The 25,850-nt window shown below is 36.2% G+C and overlaps 1 protein-coding gene across 3 annotated transcripts in view; it reads left to right on the top strand.

The window, feature by feature from the left end:
• Nucleotides 1-4,404: 4,404 nt before the first annotated feature.
• The window catches only part of LOC129261418 (protein eyes shut homolog), a 44,377-nt gene continuing 22,931 nt past the window's right edge, over nucleotides 4,405-25,850 (top strand). Inside the window, exons 1-26 of one of the 3 annotated variants that reach the window (XM_064100394.1) lie at nucleotides 4,405-4,730; nucleotides 6,065-6,139; nucleotides 8,276-8,484; nucleotides 9,071-9,224; nucleotides 10,733-10,926; nucleotides 11,598-11,754; nucleotides 11,918-12,163; nucleotides 12,422-12,538; nucleotides 13,147-13,260; nucleotides 13,418-13,531; nucleotides 13,689-13,802; nucleotides 13,955-14,068; nucleotides 14,513-14,626; nucleotides 15,405-16,547; nucleotides 17,143-17,256; nucleotides 17,873-17,989; nucleotides 18,744-18,860; nucleotides 19,733-19,846; nucleotides 20,274-20,390; nucleotides 20,835-20,948; nucleotides 21,465-21,581; nucleotides 22,542-22,657; nucleotides 23,293-23,529; nucleotides 23,868-24,099; nucleotides 24,837-24,962; nucleotides 25,556-25,640. In XM_064100394.1, the coding sequence (XP_063956464.1) occupies nucleotides 4,646-4,730; nucleotides 6,065-6,139; nucleotides 8,276-8,484; nucleotides 9,071-9,224; nucleotides 10,733-10,926; nucleotides 11,598-11,754; nucleotides 11,918-12,163; nucleotides 12,422-12,538; nucleotides 13,147-13,260; nucleotides 13,418-13,531; nucleotides 13,689-13,802; nucleotides 13,955-14,068; nucleotides 14,513-14,626; nucleotides 15,405-16,547; nucleotides 17,143-17,256; nucleotides 17,873-17,989; nucleotides 18,744-18,860; nucleotides 19,733-19,846; nucleotides 20,274-20,390; nucleotides 20,835-20,948; nucleotides 21,465-21,581; nucleotides 22,542-22,657; nucleotides 23,293-23,529; nucleotides 23,868-24,099; nucleotides 24,837-24,962; nucleotides 25,556-25,640 (4,556 nt within the window). In that variant the 5' untranslated portion in view covers nucleotides 4,405-4,645. Of the gene's footprint in view, nucleotides 4,731-4,940; nucleotides 5,094-6,064; nucleotides 6,140-8,275; nucleotides 8,485-9,070; nucleotides 9,225-10,732; nucleotides 10,927-11,597; nucleotides 11,755-11,917; nucleotides 12,164-12,421; nucleotides 12,539-13,146; nucleotides 13,261-13,417; nucleotides 13,532-13,688; nucleotides 13,803-13,954; nucleotides 14,069-14,512; nucleotides 14,627-15,404; nucleotides 16,548-17,142; nucleotides 17,257-17,872; nucleotides 17,990-18,743; nucleotides 18,861-19,732; nucleotides 19,847-20,273; nucleotides 20,391-20,834; nucleotides 20,949-21,464; nucleotides 21,582-22,541; nucleotides 22,658-23,292; nucleotides 23,530-23,867; nucleotides 24,100-24,836; nucleotides 24,963-25,555; nucleotides 25,641-25,850 lie in introns of those variants that run through there. The other 2 variants (XM_064100395.1, XM_054899483.2) reach the window with 2 other exon arrangements.

Genomic DNA, 25,850 nt, shown 5'->3' with positions numbered 1-25,850 from the left:
GTCAAGTCCACCCCAGGTAAATGCTGACTTGAATAAATGGAGAAAAATCAAACTAGCATAGTGCTGAAAATTTCATCAAAATCGGATGTAAAATAAAAAAGTTATGACATTTTAAATTTTCACTTATTTTTCACAAAACAGTGATATGCACAACTAGGTGAGTCAGTTGATGATGTCCATCACTCACTATTCCTTTTGTTTTTTATTGTTAATTGGAATTATACAATATTTTATTTTTTATAGATTTGACAATAATGACCAACTTGACTGAACCATATAGTATTAAACAATGCTAATTCCACATGTTCAGGGAGGAATTACTCGTTGTATCACTTGTCAATGAGGAGAAAATTAGAATATTTCATATAATAAAATACAAAAGAAATAGTGAGTGGATGACGTCATATAGTCTCCTCATTGGCATACCAGCCAGGGTGTGCATATAACTGTTTTGTGAAATTAAGCAAAACTTTAAAATGTCATAACTTTCTTATTATACATCCGATTTTGATGAAATCTTTAATGTTATGCTTGTTGGATTTTTCTCTATTTATTCAAATCAACTTTTTGTTGGGGTGGACTTGTCCTTTAACATGTTTAAGCTAGAAACTGAGTGGATAATTATTATGTGAAAAAAATGGAGTGATGTTTTGTTAAAAGACGTGATTGTTCGCATTGTTATTGCATAATTTATTTCAGTTAAGGCCTTTTACACTGTAAAAAATATTGGGTAAAAATGCTCCATGAGGGTAATTATGTGTCCAACCAACATTGGACATTTCTTTTGGGCATTTTCATTTATCCAGTGTGATGAAAATTTTGCCTATTCTAAAGTAATCGCTGCTTATTTTTTTTAACCTTACTGGACAATTTTCTTCCCGCATTGGGTAAAATACTGCCCGAAATTGGTTGAACGCAGTTACTCTCGTGCTGGATAAAATTTTACCCAATATTTTCTACAGTGTACACTGTTACAAAAACCCTGATTTTACAAAAAAAGAAGATTTTGCAGAAAGCAATAACAGAATCATTCTGTAAATTGATAAAACAGGAATTTTCCGCAATTTAACAGAACAGGTCTGTTTAAAAAGGGTAAAAGGGTGTTTCATTTAAGGAAATTTGTAAGATTCAATACACCAAATACCAATTTCCTGTAAGATTACGCAATCTGGTAAGATTACAGGTGTTCTCGAGACTCTGCTGCAGGAACTTATAGGATAAATTTTCCAACAGTGTAGCTGAGAAGGTGTCAAAATTGTGTTATACCGGTTTAGCTACTTTTTGATGATTGCTATTATGTGAGCCTTTAAAAAATGACGACGAAAGTGAAGATGATGTCAGTGGATCCATATATGAAAATATTCTACACATGCTCAGAACATTTAATTACATAGAAAGAAAACAATACATTTATTTTATTGAATAAATTGATAAACGATTTGTTTTCTTCGTAAGGCGTGCTCGGGAAAGCTGGACTTTGCATACTCAAATCGAGTTTATCTGAAGTTTGTGTTTTCGAAATATGATTTAACATTCATGAGAATATTAATTATATTCATAAAATGATAACTTATATCATGCAGATACAAAGGTCAATACGATGAACCCTTGTCTGTTTAATTACATTAAATGAAGGCCTATGTACATTGGGTGATTCATAACAATACAATCAGGTCAGTGACAGAATATCACTTATGTTGTAAGCACTTGTATCACGTGGATTACAGTACCTTGATGGGTTTTCCAGGGCTATCTACAACATCATTGTTCCAAAAATATTCGAAATATTGCAGTGGTGTGTGTTTATATATATATATATATATATAAATATATATATATGTATACATATATATATATATATATATATATATATATATATAAACCCCTCAAAAAAAGTTTGGAAATCTGTGTTTGGCCATTAATTTCTCCCAACTCCCAATTCTACACAATGCATATTTGACATCATTCAAAAGATCATTTAATTCTCTTTTAAATGATACTATGCTTGGTCATGCCATCATGAAAAGGGCAGGATTCAAAAGTGTTGGATGAGGTCTGAATTGAAAAGCTGCAAAACGAGCAAAAAAAGTTTGGAAATCTGAATTTGGCCATTAATTTCTCCCAACTCCCAATTTTACACAATGCATATTTAATATCATTCAAAAGATCATTTAATTTTCTTTAAATGATGCCATGCTTGTTATGATCATACCATCAAGAAAAGAGCAGAATTCAAAAGTGTTGGGTGAGGTCTGAATTGAAAAGCTGCTAAATGAGCAGAAATAGTGATGAAGGGTCAATACAGAACATGATTCTTTTGTCTGTGTCAATAGAGATGAAAATCCATTCAAATCAAGACCCTACTTCTTCATTTTTTACGTTTTGTTGTGGTTCATGTTGTGATGGTTCCGTGAGATAACATGGTTTGAGTCGTGGTTTGAATTACCCATGCATGTTTGTTGTGTGTTAGGGTGTGCAGAGGTGTGTTTGATTCCATGTGAATGTTGATGTTAAGGTGCATGAAAACAAAAGAAACCGCTGAGAAACTCACTGAGTGACTTTCAATATTGTGTCTTTTTGCAACCTTTTTTAATTTTGACCTTGCCCCACATTTCAAGGCACTGTACCTCCATGTGAACCATAATCATATCATGTAGGGTATCATTTTAAAGAGAATTAAATGATCTATTCATCGATATTAAATACACATTGATATTTACTAAAATCGAGGAGGGATTATCGATCGAAATCAAAAGAAACCGCTGAGAAACTCACTCATCACCACGGAAAAATAAACAGTGACTTTCAATATTGTGTCATTTTGCAACTTTTGAATTTTGACTTTGCCCCACATTTCAAGACACTGCACCTCCATGTGAACCATAATCATATCATGTAGGGTATCATCTTAAAGAGAATTGAATAATCTATTCATTGATATTAATTACACATTTATATTTACTAAAACTGAGGAGGGATTATCGATCAAACTCAGATTTCCAAACTTTTTTTGAGGAGTTTATACATATATATATATAATAATAATAATAATAATAATTAGACTTATATCGCACCAAATCTACTCTGTAGAGTGCCCAAGGCGCTTTTTAGGAAATTAAGAAGAATTGAAGAGAAATGTTTTAAGGTATATATATATTTATATATATATATCTCATACTCTGTTTTCTATGCTTCTGCTATCAAACAAATTTATAACGTTGATTTATAATTTTGAACACTCTAAAAAAGGTTTACCCAATATTGGGTAAAATGGGAACGTGCATGTTGGTTGGGTAAAAAGATACCAAATATTTTGTAAATTTTACAATGTTACGTTGAAATTTACCCTTAAAACATGCAATTAGCACAATATTGGGTAACAAAAACCCAGCAATATTGGGTAAAATCTTACTCAATGTTATTAGAGTAAAGCGACTCTGATAGGAAATCAATTAGATACTTTTCTTAGGGCCGTTGACCTGATTTGGGTAAACCGCCTGCTATTTTACACAATGGGGTGCAAGGATAATCATCCTATTAAAACTCACACTTTAGAATACTGATAAGTAAGATTTTAAGTCAAATAGCTTCCGTGATTATCAAATTGATATTTTCTCATCGTAATTATGAAAGTTTCTTGAAATCTCTATTTCATAGACGGTATGCCTACAGAAACGAAATAAATAAAATACAAACTATATCATCGAGTCAAAAGCCACTGTATGGATGAATACTAAGCGAGTGGGGGGGGGGTGATGATGATGGCAATGATAATAATGATGATGATGATGGCAATGATAATGATGAAATGAGAAAATGACTTCTTTTCACTCAGTGTGAAGAATCTTCAAGAGCTGCTTCTGACAAGTGTAAACGCTCAGGTGTTCGAATAAGTGGTAGACACTATGGACAATATAAGAGAAAATCACCTGCCCCAAAGTCGTGCAAATAGTCGCACTCATTGACAAATTGTCAACATTATTGTGAGAAATCTACGTCAAGATGACCAAGAAGGCGAGTTCAAACAGACTCTTCAAACGAATCAAAGTTTGATATTTTTTACATTCTCTCATAATTTACCATAATAAACAGATAGAGCAAAATATACAAGAGAGAGAGACAGAGAGAGAGAGGGAGAGAGAGAGGGGGAGGGAGGGGGAGAGGGGAGGGGGAGAGAAAACACACTTTTAGGCCTTGACCTGACCTTCATACCAATAAGAAACAACAACAACAAACACTTTTGAGATATCAAAGCACCAAACAGTCTGCTTGATATGAATTAGTAAAGAAACCTTGGTGCGAAGATTCGTCCAATCAATTTTCGACCAATAAGGAAGGCCGCTGGTTTAGTGGATTTCTCCAGACGACATCTTGGCAATACTTCATTTTGGCGCGAACCGATTAATCACCCACAGGCGTTTGCTGATTTCTCTGAAACGCCCGGATGCCAAACAAGCAATCGCCGATAAGCAATCCATCACCTATCGAACAAACTATTGGTATTTATATTATCGGAAATTGGATTCATAAATCTGGGCTAACAAAAAAAAAAGAGGGAGAGGAGCTAGAGAGATGGATTAGTATCATTACCTCGGCCCAATTTTGAAAGTTTTCGTATTTGTTGTCCTCCCCCGTCAACAAAACGATGGACCAAGGCGTCGCCGATGATGATAGACCGATGGCGGGAATGAACAGGAAACCGTCCCCGGTAGGAGCATCCACATCACCTGGTAAGTGGTGTCGAATTGACGTCGATATTCCTCGATGTTGTCGAATTTAAAACAATTAATACCCCCTTATAATCACCAGTTCATTTGAGAATCGCTATGTCCATGATTTGAGCCTATACATAATATATGTCGTTAAGGATCTTTTGTATGTACCGTAAACCTATAGTGGTAGGACGTTAGATTGGATTTTTTCTCACTACATTTAAAAAGTGAAATTGGCCAACGGTGGTCGTAGTGATCGGTCGGGGATATTTTTTCTCAACACGCAGGGAAAAGAAGTGATTTAAGAGTATTATTTTGGAAATTATTTTTTAACTGGACGACATCAACGATCAAAATAAAAATAGAAATTGCAGGAACGGGGTAAGTTCTTCAATGTGATGTGTAGATATGGCATATAATTTAGGAGGTGGTCTTTATACACCCTTTTTTCTTAAATCGAACACCGTGTTCAGAGGCAAATATATATCAATACCATTTTCATCGTATAGAGTTGCATATTCTCACATAAACGCTGTTTAATTCATGTCATTTTACATGCTATCATGATAATAATTATATTTATGTTGAAATAAAACCCATGATGTCCAGATTTATACAAAGCAAAAACTGTGGTGTTCACCTGTGTACATAGAGGACATCACCAGTTATTTTACACCGGTGTTAAATTGACCTATAGGTGTTGCTACATTTACACTTTTTGGTGTTATGTTTAATATCTCGGGTGTAATTGTAACACTTCAGGTGTGGTCCTCTGTTAACACCAACTGGTGTCACTACAGTTTTTACAGTTTAGAACGTAAATATCGACATAATTTTACGGAAATTTTATCACTCTCATTTTATCGTCGTCGTATCATTGCGATTATCACTTGCAATAATTAGGCCTATATATCGTTCCACTAATACACTTATCGTTAATTCTTGGTAAATAAACTTTCTGTTATTGAGGGGTAATGTTATTCGATGTAGCCGCAATTTCGGTATAAAAGGGGGTTTATACCGTCCGCTTTCTTTTTTTATTTTTATTTTACCATAAAGTAAAAAAAAAGTCATTTCATTAATGTCAGAACTAGAAATAAGACAAAATACGGCAAGTGAGTACTAATAATAAAAACCACAAATACCGTTTCGGTTTGTTTCTATAAAGTGATAGCATCGATTTAATATCATTTTATTTTTATTTTTTTGCCATTCGTAAATCATCGTAAATATAATCATAGTCATGATATTTATCACCATCTGCATGACGACGATTACCTCATTCTCTGTTTTGCTGAATCATTTTATAAAAGTGCCTCATAATTTTGTAGGATTTCTCCTTTTGTATCCAGATTGGGTGATGCTTGCCCGGCAGTATCTAACGCTCGTGTTGATATCTCTATTTCTCTCAAGCTGTCATTTAGCAGGTAAATAAGTTAGTAAAATTGTATTCATGTATAATTCATTTCATTTAGGTTTGAAAATTACATCAATACTAGGATTTTTACCGGAATTCGGCATCAATAATTGATAAATCAACAATACTAATACAATTTATAATTGATTATAAACAATGTGAGATATATGTATTTATCATAATTATGCAGCGATTAGAAATATTTATAAACCCTATATAAATGTTGCATAATTATCATTACTATTATTATAACCATGGACCTATTTGTAATAGGTCCATGTTATAACTGAAATGTAATGATAGAATGCACATTCTGCAGGTAGCTATCGTAAAAAAAAGTTGGTTGATGCAATACCAGCGGGTATAGCTATCACACTATTCTTTCATCTTATAAAACGAAATGATAGCATTGTTTGTACTTTAGGCATGTTATCCAAATGTTACAGCAGTTTGTAGATATCAATCATCCACTGTAGTTATTTTTTTACTACTTTTTTTCCTTTTCCCCTGCTACCCCACTCATCAGCTTGTTCTTGATGACGAAATAATACGAGATATTTACTGCTAAAATAATTTAAAGACGTTTTTGTCCAACACAATAAATGTATAGGCACACCACAATGCAATCGCTATACATTAAATGTCTAATCCCTATATCATGTATATTCTATAAGATGGGGATTCAAAAGTCAATTTGGTTCCATCGTCACTCCGATCCACACTTAAAACCCGTATTCATCTCTCAAAGAATTGGACTAAAATTTTCTTCTGGTTTTGTGGCGAAAGAGTACCTTTTTGTTAATTGTCATTTTTTGCGCTTCGCGCGACGCGGGCGAAAACATCCAGTATTAAACATGCTAATTACCAATCAACACATGAAAATCAAAGATCATGTTTACGGATTTCTTTTTCCTAAAAACTATACCAATTGATTTGATGCAACCGACCCTTATCTGTACAGTGTTTGCATGTGGGGGGGGGGGGGGGTCGATATCTGCCCCTTAATGCTCCCTTGCTAAGAAAACAAATACCAGCCATGTGAACCAAACAACAATAAGAGTTCAGAACGCCTACCCCGATATCATCAATGATCGATGCGCTCTTTCTTAGCATTAGAACATACTTTCTCCCATGTATTCGCATTGCACAACGGAGTGGAGGGATGGTTGAATATGTTTCTTACCCGTACAGATAGATGTGATCTCCTTATGCGATAAAAAGGAGATCAATTACATCAAGGGCGCCAGAAATGGGGGCAGGAGCGGTCGCCCCATCCAAAAAGTGGGACAGGGTCAAAATGTATGCATGAATATCCGTCTTGCTTTTCCGCTTGTATTGGTTATGTGATGCATATTCTGTCCATCATCTGATAATAATAATAATAGAACAGTTTTTGTATAGCGCATTACACCTTACAAAGGTCTCAATGCGCGTTAGGAAAAAAAGAAAAGGTGAGGGAAAGCTGCTGGCAATGCTTTGATAATATCATTTTCAGTTAAATAAATGTGTTTTCAATGCAGATTTAAATTGCCCAATTGTATCAACTTGCCTTAAATTGTGTGAAATACTATTCCAGAGTTCTGGCGCTGCGTGCGCAAACCCCTGTTCGCCATAAAACGTTGTCTTAACAACAGGTACGTTATATAAATCCTTATGAAGTGATCTAAGAATTCGAACAGGTTCATACTTTACAAGTAACTCAGACAGATAAGATGGAGCTATTTGTCGAAAACACTGAAATGAGGGTAGTAAGATCTTGAACTTAATTATGCCTGACCGGCAACCAATGCACACGATGCAAAATCTTAATACAGATGATACAGATTCATATCTTTTTGATGCCTTTCCATAGCATTCATTCCCTTATTCTTTCAAACGTTAACCCCTTTCTAGTTTACATTTTGATCTAAGAGGAGGTGAATTTAAAATAAACAGATCTCAATTTATAACATTATTAAGGTTTTCGATTTTGACAAATATATCTTTACCGGAAAATGAACGTTTCTTGCATGGGAAAGAATCAAATGAATATGTCACAATGTTATCTTATTGGTCTTGAAAATCGAGAACGGGATTTCACTCAGAGCAAAAGTCCTTCGTTGAGTCATGATGACCACATACCATGAGCACATTTATCATTATGCAGGGAGCGAGCAATGCTTTGCGACAGACACCACCAACGATCTCGAAGCATGGTCGGGAACCATTCGGTCGGCCAACTTCGGCCTCGTGGCCTATCCAAACAACGAAGATTGCCGATGGGTCATTCGACTTTCACTCGGCTCACGGATCTCTCTTCAGTTCAACCATTTCGACTTGGAACCGCCAGGGAATATATGCTTCGACTACATTGAGGTCTAAACATTTTCATTCATTCATTCATTCATACATACATTTCATTTCATTACATTTTTGTGTCCATTAAATGATCATTGTTTACACTTGATCATTCTCGCTTGGGAAAAATAGAAAAAAAATCACAGAGTGATATAACAATATAAAACGAACATAATAAAAACAATGATAAAAGTTATATACAAAATTATTATATACATTCAGAAATTACAGATTATAACTGTTTCATTGTTATGTAATCATGGCGGATCCATACTAAGGAGAGCGACTGGGGTAGGGGGATGCTAAATTTGAAGACAGTATACCGTTTTCACAAACATGGCAAAACTGCTAATAAATACTTTAATGCTGATTTTGTTGAAATTATGCTTAAGTTCAGCAAGGAATAGATTTATCGTTGAGAGATTAGGACCTACTTGTTATAGTTCACTACGATGTGAATATAATAAAACAGAATTGGGGGATATTTACACGACATAGGTTCGATGAATGACATTTTAAACAATTTGAAATAGTATAACCACACTAAAGATTTTCTATAATGGATGAGAAATAAAAAATAATTTTGTGTTTATGATATTTCAAGATTTTTGACGGCGGAAACACCAATGCTCAATCCGTCGGTCAATTCTGCGGGACTACTCCCCCAGAAGATATACTGTCATCAGGACACGAATTGACCGTAGTATTTCACTCGGACAACACGCAAGGATTTCCAGGATTTGAGATGCAATACACAGGTTTGTATGTTTCGTCTTTGGATGGATCACAGGGATTTTTTTGAAATTATGTTTCATGAGTATTCATTCACATATTATAAAAATATTTGCAAGTAATTGCAATTTATTTGGAACTGTTCAAAGATAACAATCAGCACAAAAAACCGAGGAAAAAAGGAAATAAAGAGGTGGCATTATGTAAATCAAAGCAAAACAATATATGATACAAGTTTATGGGAATACAGTTCTCTACCCCTCATAAAAAAGGAAGAATTAGTAGAAGATGGAGGAGTTTATGAAAGATAAAAAAAAAATAACGAAAGGGGAGAAAAGACGAAGGGGGTGGGGGTACATTTATTATTATCATAAAGTGAACAACGGCCGTACAACAAGGGCCGTTTATTTTGGAGTTGACAAATTTGCTTTCAGTGGAGTTACAACACTCTGCAATATAATGAATAGTGCTTGCCTGCAATATCAATTCACACCTTTCCACTGAAAGCGAATTGGCTAACTTCAAAAATTATAGGCCCTGATTGCATCCTTCTTCGGGGGCAAACCGCTGTGAACAGGCCTTTGAACCCAAGAAGAAGATGATGATAAATTAAAAAAGGAGAAAGACAAACAATCTTTTGTGACTGGAAACGTTCACTTATAGAACTTTATTGTCTGAGTTGGGTAATTGCTGTTATATAGGCCTATTGTATGTTCAATAGAGTTTTATCAATGTAGAGATTTTGGAAAAGTAATGGTTTGGACCTTGATAAAGTTAATTCGCTCTGGTAGGACCAACCAGTAACTGATAAGAGGCTAGGTGGGTTTAGCCATGATGGTGTTCATAAGATGGTCTGAAAATCCAACCATCTGCTAGTATATAAGGGTCAAGAGGATACAAACAAAATATGATATTCATATTGGTGAATATGATCTGCGTTCGATAGACGATCGGTTTGTGTGCCGTTTTTATCGTGATTTTTTTTTACTGGGGGTTTCAAATATTCCTAACAAATGAATGTACTGACAAGCAACGAAACTAGCTCTTTGCATATAATATAGATAATCAATGGAGTAATGAGTCAAAACTTTTGAGAGTACCAGACATGCATGGCATTTGGAAAAAGATTCTAAACATGAGCTCGCGAGCAAGCCATATTGCAAGCCACACCTCAATACAAATATCTATTTTTTTGCGATTGATTTTGACATAAAATATATACAATTATAAGTAATTTCACACAAGTTTCTCCTTTTCTCCTAAATCGATTTTTTTTTTGGGGGGGGGGGGTGGTCCATGGCTCCCACGCCCCTTTTTATTATTCTCTGGAAGCCTTTAAATAATGTCCACCACAAATCACAGTCGGATTTATATTAAACATGTCACTGTTACTATTGGCATGACTTGTTACAGTAATATATTATTGGTAGCAAATAAATTCCAATTTCGTTAACACGTCCGTATGTTCAAAATTCGAGAGATCGAAGCATTAAACGAAAATTTGTTGATTTTTTTTTCAATTCTGCTATGTCAGGAGTTTGTTCCGCCGTCTCGTTCCCCCTTGAAGCTGACGAGACCATCACCATCGAGTCCCCTCTCTATCCAGCCGCTCCCCCGTCTCAACCGGCCTGCAGCTGGTCGCTTGAAGCACCTGAAGGACATTACGTGGAAGCAGAATTTACCGATTTCCAACAGAGTAGTGATTCGTGCGATGATACAGCGATAGAGGTCTGGAAATTACTATCATAATTATTAGCCGTCTTTATCAAGAGTCGATCAGCTCATTTATTTGGAAATGAATATATGAATAGGACAAGAATAGAAGAGCAAGGGCACAGATACCTGTTATCAATTTTCCTTAATTTGTACTGAAATATGATACTTACATGTTATTGTTATATACTCGACTGTAATAGTCTAATGCATTGGTGTAAAGCAATATTAATTCTTGAATAAAACACTAAACAAATTTCCCTAGTCGTTGATGTTCTGAAATCTGGGGAGCGTTTCATGAAAGGACTTGTCGGACGTTTTATCCGACAAGTCCCATTGTATCCGACAGTTACCATAGTAACAGTACCTCTCAGCCAATCAACATCGGAGAAAGATGTCAGATCTGACAACTTGTCGGATGAAAATATTGATGAAACACTCCCCTGATTTTGAGCTCTTGATCCTACAATATACTAATTCTGTAAGTCACTATAACCATGGTCCGAGGGCCGGGGGTTCAGTCCCTATTTTTTCATTTAACATGTACAAAAAGTTGTAATCATATTGGGATTTTATCCATGTTCAGTCCCTCCCCTAAACTTTCAAAAACCATGGCCCCAAACCTGAACTCCTAAACTATTCCATGAAAACAGATACACCACTGAACATTATTTTTTTTAAAACAGGTTTATGATGGAGAAGTCTCCCCCTCTGGTGTTTTGATGACGGTTTGCCCCGATGCAACAGCGCCACCTAAGTTGGTTTCGACCTCCAACACCTTGATCGTTGTCTTTGGAAGCAGTCAAAGCACAACCTTCTTGTTCTCTATCAGAGGTTCTGCAAGTAAGTCGATAGAATGATAATAACTTCATGTATTGTGAGCAATTTTTTTTTACAAAGTTTGTGTTGAAATGACGTTTGTTTATGAGTACATGTATGATAAACAGAAATTGAAAATATATGAGAAACGTTGAAAAGGAATGATTATGATCTATTTTTGGTTTAGGAGTCTTACCTTGCTCATCCAATCCTTGCCTATATGGCGGTTCCTGCTCAAACAATCTACAACTGACCCCTCCTATTTACCAGTGCACATGCGCGGTGGCATATACGGGTGCGCAGTGCGAGACAGAGATCAACGAGTGCGCACCCATCAGCCCATGCAGCGACAATGCGCAAGACTGCATCGATCACGTGGGGAGTTTCGAATGTGTATGCAGTTCAGGATTTACAGGTGTCTTATGCGAAACAGGTAAAGTTTTATTTCTATTATATACCTGCTTAAATATTTCATAATTGTGTTCATACAACAGGTCTATGCCAAAAAAGTTTGACCAAAGTGAGATCTAGCATTAGGGGACCTGATGTAGATAGAGATGCATTTTGAGATAACAATGATATGAAAATAAATGAATAAAACTCAAGTCAAAGCTGATGTCATAGGTCTTACGTTTTTTTAATAAAAATATTCTATCCATGTCTCTTCAATTATTCGCTACCACCTTGACAGATATCGACGAATGTAGTAGACCAGATGTTTGCTCAAACGGTGGCATTTGTATAAACACCGAAGGGTCTTTTGAATGTCAGTGTGCCGGAGGTTTTACAGGACAATTCTGTGAAACGGGTAAGCAGAATATAAATTTATGATATATTCACCCTTTACCCTTTTTTTAGGTGAGTTTTTAACTTTATTTTTCTCCTTGTTCCTGCAAGTCTACTCTGATTCTTATGTCTGTCAGCTTATTTGTTGTAACTGTTATAATAATAATGTTCGTGCCTACCACAGGCATTTTTCCATGCTATGTTATGTATGTTCAATACAATGTAAAAATGCAAATTTCCATTTATTTATTTATTTGGAGAATAAATACTACCTTATGAACATTATATCTTATGAACGAATGGGTCAAAGCACTTGCAGTCTGCAAGCACCCTGTCTGCATTGGGTTTATGCAAACTTTAATACACATGACAAAAAAGTCTTTAAAATATCCCTTTTGCAAACTCAAATACTCAATTTCATTCATTTATGATCCATGTTTTTATCATAATCTTGGGAGACTATTATTTTTTTCTCACCAAAGCGCTCAAAAATGTATTTTGGGGCATATTTATGTGAGTCCATCTTTTGATGGAAAGTAAAAAGAAAATGTCTCCAAGTTTTAGGTCAAGATATATGATGAATGATTCTAAAAGAAACTGACAGCGCCTTTTCGATTTTTTCTCTTCTAGATATCAATGAATGCGATGAGTACCCTTGTCAAAATGGAGGATCCTGTACGAACGAGCAAGGCAGCTTTTCATGCCAGTGTACTGGAGGGTTTGATGGAGACACATGTGAACAAGGTAATATTATATGATCAAGATGTCAGTGATTGTGATCAGAATTGGACATGAAATATTGCATTTTATACAGCAGATAGGCATGATTTCCTTTCTTATTATATTTCCGCTCTTCTGTTTGTTTGCGAAATACGAATCCACATTCTTAAATATTTTTCAGATATCAATGAATGCGATGGGTCCCCTTGTCAAAATGGTGGATCCTGCACTAACGAACAAGGGAGCTTTTCATGCCAGTGTGCTGGAGGGTTTGAGGGAGACACATGTGAACAAGGTAATATCATATGATCAAGATGTCAGTAAGTGTGATCAGAATTGGACATGAAATATTGCATTTTATACAGCAGATAGGCATGATTTCCTTTCTTATCATTTTCCCGCTCTTCTGTTCGTTTCCTAAATACGAATCCACATTTTTAAATATTTTTCAGATATCAATGAATGCGATGAGTCCCCTTGTCAGAATGGAGGATCTTGTACGAACGAGCAAGGCAGCTTTTCATGTCAGTGTGCTGGAGGGTTTGAGGGAGACACATGTGAACAAGGTAATATTATATAATCAAGATGTCAGTGAGTGTGAACAGAATTGGCTATGAAATATTGCATTTTGTATAGCAGACAGGCATGATTTTCTTTCTTATTATATTCCCACTCTTTTTTTATTAGTTGCTTTTTTTTCATTTTTTTTCTCTTCTAGATATTAATGAATGCAATGAGTATCCTTGTCAGAATGGCGGGTCTTGCACGAATCAACAAGGCAGCTTTTCATGTCAATGTGCAGCGGGATTCGAGGGTGACATTTGTGAACAAGGTAACATATTATCTACTGGTGCATCTCTCAAAGTTATTCATTTATATTGACAAACTAATGGTAATTCTTTAATTTGATATAAACAGGGGTAATATGTATCAATTCGAGATCCTTATATAATAATGAAAAAAGGGAATGTGTAATACATGTACGATGATTAATAATTTGTATGTTACAGTTCTTCGATTTGTAGGGCCTATAAAAGTAATAACGTAGTCCTACATGTACAATGTATGAGGCACTTAATAACTGTAATACTGTTTACAATGTTCATTATCACAATTTTTTTATCATATTAGGCATATAAATCAATCATAATTAAGATGCTTCCAAAGGTCGATGTGAATGAGCATGCTCGATAGAACATTGTATTTGCATTCAGACATATTTAAGATATTTAGTCGTTTACAATTCGTTTTATCTTTTATTATTTTTTATTTCCAGATGTCAATGAATGCGATGCAAATCCTTGTCAAAATGGTGGGACTTGCACCAACCAGCGTGGCAGCTTTTCATGCTATTGTGATCTGGGATTTGAGGGCCTAACGTGCAATCAAGGTATGTTATAAGAAACAAGCTCCTTAAAAGGAAATCAACATTCTAAATTCTAAATTGAATGATTTTGATATGGAAATTATAACTTACTTCGTATTTAATATGGTAATATTTACTAAATTTCATTATGTGTGGGATCTTGGGGGTTTAAGTAGGATTCTACGTTTATCCGAGGAAAAATTTAATTGACCGTCATCAAGCTATTATAACTCTTCTGTTGAGTGCCAATTAAGTGAGTCTAGTATGTGAAAACCATGCCAACTAAATATATATATCTAAATACAAGATGGAATTCAAATTGACCTCAATTATCATTACACAATCTCAGTTTGAGTTTGGAAATTATTACAAATTTTGATAACTGGGCAAGTCGACATTGCTACTAGAACATGCTTGGTGAATATTAGATGAATTATATGAATATTAAATAAACTAGATAATGACATTGTATCTTTATTCTTGTAGAAATATCTTTCTAAATTGAAAACTGATTTCCAGTTTTAAAATTGCTTTATGAAATTGCTTTCGAAATTTCTTTTTAAGCATTGGGCTTCACATGTTTCACATGCCACCGTTAGACTAACTTCTGTTAGTGTTCGTGGGGCATTTTGCATGATGATGTACTGATTATGGAAGAACTTCACATGCACAAGTATTCATAACTATTAAAACAAGAAATAGTAATGACTAAATGGCTAGTACAATCTAGATATTCAGAAAGGTGCAAACGTTTTTTTCTCAAGTCTTTACTATCTGTTTGGTGCACATGTTTGCATTGCAGATATAGATGAATGTTCACAGTCTCCTACCATATGCCAGAACGGTGGTCAATGCATAAACTCTGAGGGGTCCTACAGATGTCAATGTCTTGCGTCCTTCACGGGGACGCACTGCCAGGAAGATGTTGATGAGTGTTCTAGCAATCCCTGTGTTAATGGAACTTGCTCTAATAGTTTCGGTTCATACCTCTGCCTTTGCGCAGATGGCTTTGAAGGAAAGAACTGTGACAGCGATGTGAACGAGTGCTTCTTAGCGCCATGTCTAAACTGGGCAACCTGTGTTAACACTCCAGGGTCCTACTACTGTCATTGCACGGAAGCCTACACAGGGAAGACTTGCAACAAGGATGCGAATGAGTGCGAGCTTGAGCCATGCCTGAATGGAGGTAGTTGCATCAATACAATCGGATCCTACCGATGTGAATGTCCGTTGTCATTAACTGGGAATAACTGTGAAGTGGATGTCGATGAATGCCTCATCAGCCCCTGCCAGAACGGTGGAAGTTGTACTAACAACTTTGGTTCGTATACGTGCACTTGTCCATCATCTTACTTCGGTAATAATTGTCTCGGTGACGTCAATGAATGCGATGCCGATCCTTGTTTTAACAATGGTACATGCGTCAATCTTGTTGGTTCATATCGATGCGAGTGCTATCCCCAATTCACAGGACAACTTTGCGAAGATGATGCTGACGAATGCCACGCACTCCCTTGCAATAATGGAGGTATCTGTACAAATACATTTGGATCCTACACCTGTGAGTGTACACCTTATTACACAGGACAAAACTGCGAGATCGACATTGATGAGTGCGAAAGCAGCCCATGTCTTAACTGGGGATCTTGCTCTAACAGCGTTGGTTCTTACGCCTGTACGTGCACTCTCTCATACAGGGGTCGGCACTGCGACGAAGACGTTAACGAGTGTGAAATCAATCCCTGTTTAAACGGAGGGAATTGTTCTAACAGCGTTGGTTCTTATCATTGTGAATGCCACCGCTCTTACACCGGGCGACACTGTGGTGATGACGTAAATGAGTGTGAAAACAACCCCTGCAGAAACGGAGGAACTTGTTCCAATTTTCACGGTTCTTTTCATTGCCAGTGCAGTGACCTGTTTTCCGGCTCACTTTGCGAAGAAGGTTTGTATGTCTTTTATCATTTCAATTCTTCAAAGGAGTGTTTGTAATCTCAAATTTCACGACAAAGACAAGAGCATATTTTTCCTCAGGTTACATCATGATCTTGCGTGGCGATTTATTGCAACCATAAGGGGGAAGAAACAGTCCTCTCTCACAGGCACTGTACAAATTTCGAAATTCGAGAGGGAAGGCGGGCGGTGGGAGCTTGTCCCCCACCCTAATTTCCTATTTATCGCCGCCCATGACCATAAACAATCTGTAAGTTCAGTCTCAATATTGACTATACGCCCATCATGCACACATATCAGACAAACCATGCATACCTTTGATCGTTAAGTAAGTTGATCATGCATCTCTTCTAATTCGTCAAAAAACATTGCGTGTGAAATAACTAAGAACATGGAGAAGATCGTGATCGATAAATAATGGTTTGAGCGATGAAAATGTCGGATTGCTTTTGAAGTGATCTAACCTTGTATTCCTGTAAACAATGTCAATTATATAATCCTTCCCCCCCAAAAAGCTTTAAGCTTCTACTGTTTGATATCAAACTGGAAGAATCAAAGCTAGACGTTTTTTTTTTCATATCCCTCAGACGTGAATGAATGTCTAAACACACCCTGTGGTAATGGAGGAACTTGTCTAAACTTACACGGTGACTTTTCCTGTACCTGTCCAGACACTATGACTGGAAAAACCTGCGAAAGCGGTCAGTATGAGAAGCCCAAATCAGGCTCTTTTTATCCAAGTTATTATCGTTCTAATTTTCAGTTTATAGTGACGTTCTCACTGCAGGCAATTTGCAGGAATCTTGCGCCAGTCCTATTTTTACATTCTGGGAGCAGAAATCGGACTAGATGTAATTATCGTTTCATGCAATAGAAAAAAAATTAAATGAAAATACAGAGATGACATCATCAGGGCTTCGTTTCATTAAGAGTAGTTATAATAACAAATGCAAAATTTATCTCACAAATTTACTATCAGCCAATCAGATTGAATGATTTCAGTAGCTTTTAACTGTTATTGAAATTTGTTAATGTAATAAGTTTTGTGAAACGGGCCCCATTTCGCTCAATGCATGTTCATGGCCATATTCATATAATTTTCTTTGACAGAAATAACGAAATGTAATGTTATTAAAAGTATGATTTGCAATGTGTTGTCTGTTTTGATTTTGTCATACATATAAATCATCCCGTACATGTAGTACCCGTTTAAAGTCATATATGGCTAAGTAAAGTTGTGGTGATAATAACAGTGCCTTGGAAAATATTCAGAGGCGATCAAAGTGCTCAATCAATTTTTATTTTTTCACACACTAGATGTTGATGAATGTGCGATTCACACCCCTTGCGAGAATGGCGCCACATGCATCAATGAAGATGGAGGGTACAGCTGCGCATGCGCTCCTGGATTTCAGGGAGACACTTGCTCACAAGGTAGGTATGTAGGTAGAGAAGCCTCATTAATTTCACGTTTTTCTGCAACATTAACCATGTAAACAGAATATGTAGTTAAGATTTACTGTGCACTTTGAGTGCATGGATTCGATTCCCAGCCATGGCGTGTTTTCTATCTGCAAGAAATTTACCTACATTGTGCTGCACTCAACCCAGGTGAGGTGAATGGGTACCTAGTATGAAATTATTCCTTGAAAGGCAGCGCACGTAACAGCTGCTCTGCTAAAGCCAGGGTAATTATCCTTCATTACTGCAGAGCACTTGGAGACTTCTGATAAAGTAAGTGTTAAACGCTATATAAGCAAGTATAATTAATTCTTAGTGTAATATCACACTGAAAACATGGACAATGGAAGTACGTCCTTTACCATGATTTCATGATGATACTCATAGTGTAATAAGGACTAACACCGAAAGGTATAATTTTAAACTAAAAATTCGTCAGTTGATACTGTCAGTAATTTGACGTTGGAGGACGGAAATTGTGGATTAACAGAATTATATTATCCACAAATTAATATGGCATCCTGATACGTTAGGCCTTACAAGACCAAAATTCATACCTCTTTTGGGGTTGACATCTCCAGAAGTTTCTTATGGTTTCGCCATGATGCATTTCCTTGACATACATATATTTGTATTCAGCTATTTTTCAAACAAGTTTACTAAAAACTGCGGACACAAATAGCCCACACCCTATTTCCTTTTTATATATATATATTTTTTACTTTAGACGTGGATGAGTGTACCTTGACAACCCCGTGTCTGAACAAAGCTCGTTGTATCAACATCTTTGGTAGCTACTCGTGTGAATGTGGGCGCAACTTCACTGGCAAAAATTGTGCGATCGGTAAGAATAATCAATATCTTATGGCTTTTGTAAAAAAAAAATCATATCAGTGCTTCAGATGTCTGTTTTCTTATCAAGTTTGTCACATAATTTTATTTCGGATATTTATCACAAGTCTCATATTACCCGAAAGTGTTCACGACAAATCCCCCCTCCCATAGCCGAGGGTAAGCATTAATGTTAAAGTCAACATGCCAATGTGTAGCTACAACTTAAAACGGCATCAGCTTGAGTCATAAACTACTCATATAATTCATTATTTTGAATGCAACATTTTCATCAGCCTTATGATATACATGATATATGTCAACTCGAAGGATTACAAAAAGTGCCTTACTTTTATTTACACGTACTGCTATATTTCTAAAGAACAGATGGATTACAGTATATTCCCCAGCATTCCTAGTTTAATTGGATCAATCCATTGGTATCTAACTCTGTGCTGCACTCAATCCAGGTGACGTGAATGGGTACCCGGCAGCATTTATCCCTTGAATACATAAGCGCTGAAAGGCAGCTCAAGCTAAAGCCGGGGTAATAATAATAATAATAATAATAACGCGCCTCGGAATAGTTTCTAGATAGATGGCGCTATATAAATATATATTATTGTTATCATTATCATTATTATTATTATTATTATTATTATTATAACTCTACGGATCATTCACGCCTTTATTAAGACGGAGCCTTGTAATATCGATGAAAACTACCAAAGTAGATTTCTATCTTGTAATATCGATGAAAACTACCAAGGTAGATTTCTATATCATTCAAATTGAATCTCTCTTTAAATTTTTCATTTATCACTGTTGATGTCCTTCGTTTTCTTTTTTTTCAATTTTTCCTGATTTGTTACGTTTCCCTTCAAGATATCAACGAGTGTATAGCAGAACCCTGTCGAAATGGAGGATCCTGTATTAATACGTACGGTGGTTTTGCATGTGTCTGTGCTGGAGGGTTCCGGGGAACATTTTGCAATGAAGGTAAGTATACTTATCAAACTTCTTCGTATTAAAGAAGTAACCATGGTGCAGTGGCAAAGTGATTTGTCTCGTATACCTGCGTATACCCCGGTAAAGTACTTATATCCCTGTGGATTGACATTTGGCAATTCATTATCTTTATCGAAAACCTGACTTGAAGAATGTTTGTTTGTGTGCTCAAATTTCTGCGTTCAAAATAATACAATACACAATATGAAATTTGTTTACATGTACAATATACAAAACAATCCACAATATAAACAATATAGTCAGAATATAAGGTATACACAATAACTATGTGAATATAACCTATTCTTGTTTTTGAAAAATAACGTGTGAGCCCTGTAGTGGCACCTTTTTTTCGCTGGACGGTGAAATTAAATCTAAATGATAATATCATGCAATTTAATTCTTATTTATCATTTAGACGTCAACGAATGTGATATCCCTGGGGGATGTCAACACAGAAGTACATGTATTAACACAGAAGGCTCATTTCGCTGCGATTGCGCAGATGGGTATCAAGGACCGCTTTGTGAAGTCGGTGAGAAGAAATTATTCATTTTCTTTACTCTGATACACTAGTACAACCTTGTTATTTACAATAGATTTGAAACATCTTCAATAAGTAAATAATAATGATATACCGCAATCATGTCATGTCAAGTCAAGTACTTTTAAGAAATATTTCAATTTAAACTGTCATGTTACACACGTGTAATATAAATTTAAATAGGATCTTGATAGCCATCACTGATAACTTCATTTGTAAAATCCCGCCAAAATCAACTATCGCATACTTTCACTTTGTCTTTGGTCTGTGGGTGGGGGTGCATGTGTGCGTGTGTGTGTGTGGGAGGGGGGTGTCAATCAGAAATTGTTAAGCAGAAATTGTGTAAAGCCTTATTTCTTCAAGCTTAGCGCAGTAAATGTTGTGTAAGATAAAATCTTGCGAATTTAACGTTATCTGCTTATTTTTCTTTGACAGACATCGATGACTGTGCAGAATCACCATGTATAAACGGAGGGGCATGTGTTGATGGTATCGACAGTTTCACCTGTGTCTGCTTACAAGGCTACTATGGGGAGAGATGTGAAATAGGTATAAACCCGAAAAAAATATTTCAATCAATTTGATCTTATTTTATAATTTTTAGTGATTAGCTTTTATTAAAAAGGGCCCTTTTGGCCTCGGCATACTTGCATATATTTACATTTAGGTACAATACTGTAAAACTATTTTCCTGATGTATATGGGCTTATGATATCATCTGTAAGCATAGCTATTGGTAATTCATTCACTCTTTCATATACAGGGTAGAACTTTCAATAACGAGTTTTGCTCTCCTTTACTTCGAAGCAAATTTGTTTGTTTTTCGTTTCTAATTTTCCATTCTCGAACCTACCCCCCCCCCAACAATTACTTTAGAAATTCCTCATACTGAATCAAGGCCGTGTGCAAATATCTTTCCGAAGAGGGGATGGGGTCAACGTTTGATGCACACTCTACATGTATTTTTGGAACAAAATGTACCGTTACCTTTACAGAAAAGATAAACTTATCGTTTTGTTACATCATTTCATCTTGGTGAAATGATTGCTTTCTCTTATTATTTAGTTGTGAGTGAAAACATCAAAGATTGCGAGGAAGGGCTAGATTCGATTAGTCGTCTGTACTGGAATAGAACGACTGCTGGTAAAACGGCTGAGACCGCCTGTCCCCAGGGAACAACTGGTAAGCTACACTGCCAAAACGCCGGTGTTAATTTAACACCAACCTGGTATCTATATCGGTCCACACGAGAGAGGTGTTGAAACAACAACGCTTTGGCGTTAGGCTTACACATATTTGGCATTTAAGCAACACCAATTTAGTGTTCAGCCAATATCAGTTTGATTCTTAATTGGTGTAGTTTCAACGCTTCTCTGGTGTGGACCGAAAGATACACCGACGTTTTTGCAGTGTAAACTCAAAGAAGAATCTTATTCTCGTAGGCTGCATTGCTTTATCATGTTTATGCTGTAGTATAAAAGTATCATTTTACTTTTATAGAATGATAACATTTAGATAGCTTTCTCAGGCCGTCGTGCCATTTACGAAAACATTTAAGAGGACCAGCCTAACTATAGTTAGTCACTTTGCTGTATACAGCAAAGTGACTTGTAACTGGTTGTAGCGGAAAGTTCACCTCGGACTAGTAAGACCACGGTAAAGCCGAGGCTTAGTGTTAATTGAAGCGGGATTTGAGAAAACGATGCTAGCGATAAGTTCAGTACAGAGATATATATTCAAAACGATGAGGTATCAGAAATTGTTATTTTTTTACATGATATGGACATCTGAATTTTCTTCTTTTGACTTGGATGATACAGAAAAAGGTATATACTACAATACAATCATTAGTGTAATTAATCAATTAATGTTAAAATTATCGTTGAAATACCCTCAAACTTAAAATTAATCAAAATTAATAAAATACTTTTGTTTTATTGCTGGCAGTTATTGAATTATAATAACAACAGTTAATGTTACTGAGCACCGTCCAATGGTACTAGTCGGTCAAGGGTTACCTGCTGCGTCACTAAATTCCATAATCTATACCTCACGAAGTAATTATTAAGGATGTCAATACACCAGCTAAGTAGTTTCTGTATATACTACATTAGCTTTCCAATTTTCTTTCGATCGATCTAGGGATCGCTAGTCGTGTATGTTCGGCTCTTACCGATGTCACACCACCTCTTTCGTCTTGGGATACACCTGACCTGTCACAATGCATTAATCCTAATTTCCTGACGGTCACCGAAAAGGTAGGACGGTAGCACCTCTTTGAAGCAAGCCTAATGACATGTGCGAGTTTCAACTTCTAAAAAGGCCACAGGTTGGAACATGATGTGTTTCCACGCCACAGCCTTGATATACAGTGTTCTGGGACTCCTATATTCTTTACTGCGACAATTAAACTCTTAAACACGTCTGTGTTCCCAAATGTTCAGGTCAAGCGTTTATTTGGTTCTATACAGATCTTTTTTCGACAGCCTTATGCGACATAAATCATAAGATACAATATTCTTTAAATTGATTGTGTTTTTATTTTTACCTTCGTTTTTTTTTATCCCAGAAGATTTCAGCATTCTTATATTATCTCGACACCAGTATGAGTGAGGTTTAACAACAAAACTTTGCAACACCGTACCGTTCTGTTCCTACATTCATCTGTTGACGCCCTGTATTAAAAAAACGATTACATTTTAAAGAAATGATATAATTATGAACACATACAAATTTTCAGAAAGTATAGATGCCCCGAAATTCGGGATGGCAATATGGTTGACACCAAGTGTCGTAACAATTTGATTGAGAAATATGATCCAGGTTGAAGTTAAACAAAACTTGTACAAGTTAAACAAAACTTGTAAATTGTATAAGTGTTTCATTTCTACAGCTCGACGAGCTTGAAAAAAGACCAAACATCACCGTCGACGATGTCATTGGCCTAGCCTCCCTTCTTTCGAATTTGACGTCATCGTCGAAGAAGAATCAGTCGTCGACCGACGCCAATGAGCTCCATATCGTACCCCAAGACATAATGATCACCACCAAGGCTCTTAGCGCAGTGGCAGATCTATCGGCGGAGATCGCCAAAAATCTGACTGTTAAGGACATTGATGATCTCACAAACGTAAGAATTATTTACCTTGTGAATTCATGATAATCGTGAAAAATGTTTGAGATTCAAGGAAAAAATTTCTCAAACGTAATACAGGGAAAGAATAATTAAGAGAGAGGACAGAAACAAACTTATGAAATATTGGAAAATATCGAAAAGATTTTCTATTGGTGCATTTCTAATCGAAAATCAAAACTTAATAATGATCGTTTTCAATGTATGTTGTATTATATATATTTCGTCAGAATTTGTTGCTGTCACCTCATAGGCCTGCATGGCAAACGCCCATAGTACATATCTGTAATGAATGAATCGATGATGTAATTTCCATTCTCTGTAACTTACCCAAGGCATTTGTCGACACCGTGGACCATATCCTGGATGATGCGAACCTTGGGGCGTGGAAGACCTCGGACGATACCGACATTGTGACTCAGCAGCTGACGTCAGTGGTTGCGTCTTCAGAAAACATGGCCCTCAGCATGGCTCAGGCTAGGAGGGCTCGGAGTCGATTGGATCAGGGAAAGGATTCTGCACCCCATGCTGCCAACCAGAGCCTGTCATTCAATAAGACAAATATAGGTAATACTGATTGGTTTCCAAAACTGACTCTCTGTCAAGTCTGATCAAGAACCTTCTTCCCTGTTGGTCTAGTTCGAGATATACTTATAGTTAACATCAATATACTTTGATATAAAATCGCTCTGGTAGCGTACTCGATTTTTTGAGTATTCAGGCAATGAATCATTCAAAATAAATGTAGATTTACTCCGATCACTTTTTTGAGTTGAATGAATCGATCGGTTTAATTAGCACTAGGAAACTTTCACCATGCAAGGGCCAATGAACCCTAATTGGGACGATCGACAACTTTCTGGCTCCATACTCAAGTATATTGAACAGTCCCAAAACATTCAAAAAGGTCATCAGAGTGACGTGGATCAATCAATAAAGACTGACGCGAATCATTTTATGGATTGATCGGTGATATAATCACGTTTTGTGCTCCCCCTTTCTCCGAACATAATGATAAGACTACATTATCATGAGCGTGTTGGATTATTTGCAAAGGAACCTTGGACGGTTTGAGGAGTTTCGTGGAGCATTTCATGAAAGGATTTGTCAGATATTCTATCCGACAGAGTCTGTGTTATCTGACAGGGCTCAGCCAATCAAAAAATCAAGATTATCTGTCAGATCTGCACAACTTGTCTGACAACAAGTCTTGATGAAACCTTTCCCTGTAATCTGGCTGATGCTGTTCAATGTGACTATGAACACTGCCTTCTAATTTTGTTTTACATTTTAATTATATACAGAGTTCGATGTCATCTTCGTAGCGGACTCTGTGGACGATGAACGCGTGAAGAGAACGTTCGTACGATCAGGCGGTAGTCTCTCCATCCCTCCGGAGGTCTTCCAGATAGCCAATCAGCAAAGCGATGGTAAGTCACATGGTCATGTCCACGCGCAGCGCGGGGAGGGAGGGGAAATATTGTCAACTTGTATTTTTACAAAATTCCACAAAAACTGTGTACCAGATCCTTATATATCAAATAATAAAAGCATTCCCAAATGTCTTTGAAACAAGCTCGGTCGCTTTGCTTTCTCGCCTATCCATTTTTCATGACCTTACACCCGGAAAAGATTTCTTCTTACGATATTCTGAACATGAGTCGTAATTGGGTTCTACAAAAGATTCAATGATGTGCTTTGATTAAGTGTGCCATACAATTAAACACAAAGCAGAAACCTTACTATCTTTCAATATTGAGTTAAGTTCCAGACTGAACAACTTAACTTCATTTATTGATTGTCAACAATTACCACGCTGCGACCGAATCGTCGTATTTATCTTTTGAAAGTATGAACAACAAAAAACATTAATAGAGTATGTGTAACTTAAGATACATCAATATTTATTATTATAGTTAAAAAAGAATATTACTCCCTTACTCGGATGTTTATAACATTGGTGAATTATTTTCATAAAATCTTATTCACATGGGTTTATTTTCTACATGTATTTTCTTTTCAGATTCAGATCAGTTAGCTATATACCGAGCTAGATACCCATCGCTTGCTTCATTATATTCTGCCTTAGAAGATGAAAGCATATCAAGGTAGGGATACTGTCACGAATATTTCAGTTAGGATTTGGATCCCGTGCAAAATGTTCGTATGGCTAACTTTAACTTTGCAGAACATGTAATAAAAAAAAAAAACATCTCATTAGAAAACAAAGTAGGCTTAATCTTCTTATGAGACCAAGTCTTTTGGTTAGGTCCTTTGATCAATGACAAAGTATCAACAACGTTTAATTTACCCAGAGT

This window comes from Lytechinus pictus, chromosome 5, assembly GCF_037042905.1.
Source record: "Lytechinus pictus isolate F3 Inbred chromosome 5, Lp3.0, whole genome shotgun sequence".
NCBI classification, from domain to species: domain Eukaryota; kingdom Metazoa; phylum Echinodermata; class Echinoidea; order Temnopleuroida; family Toxopneustidae; genus Lytechinus; species Lytechinus pictus.
Note: the sequence above shows the minus strand (reverse complement) of the source record. Positions and strands in the feature narration are given on the sequence as shown.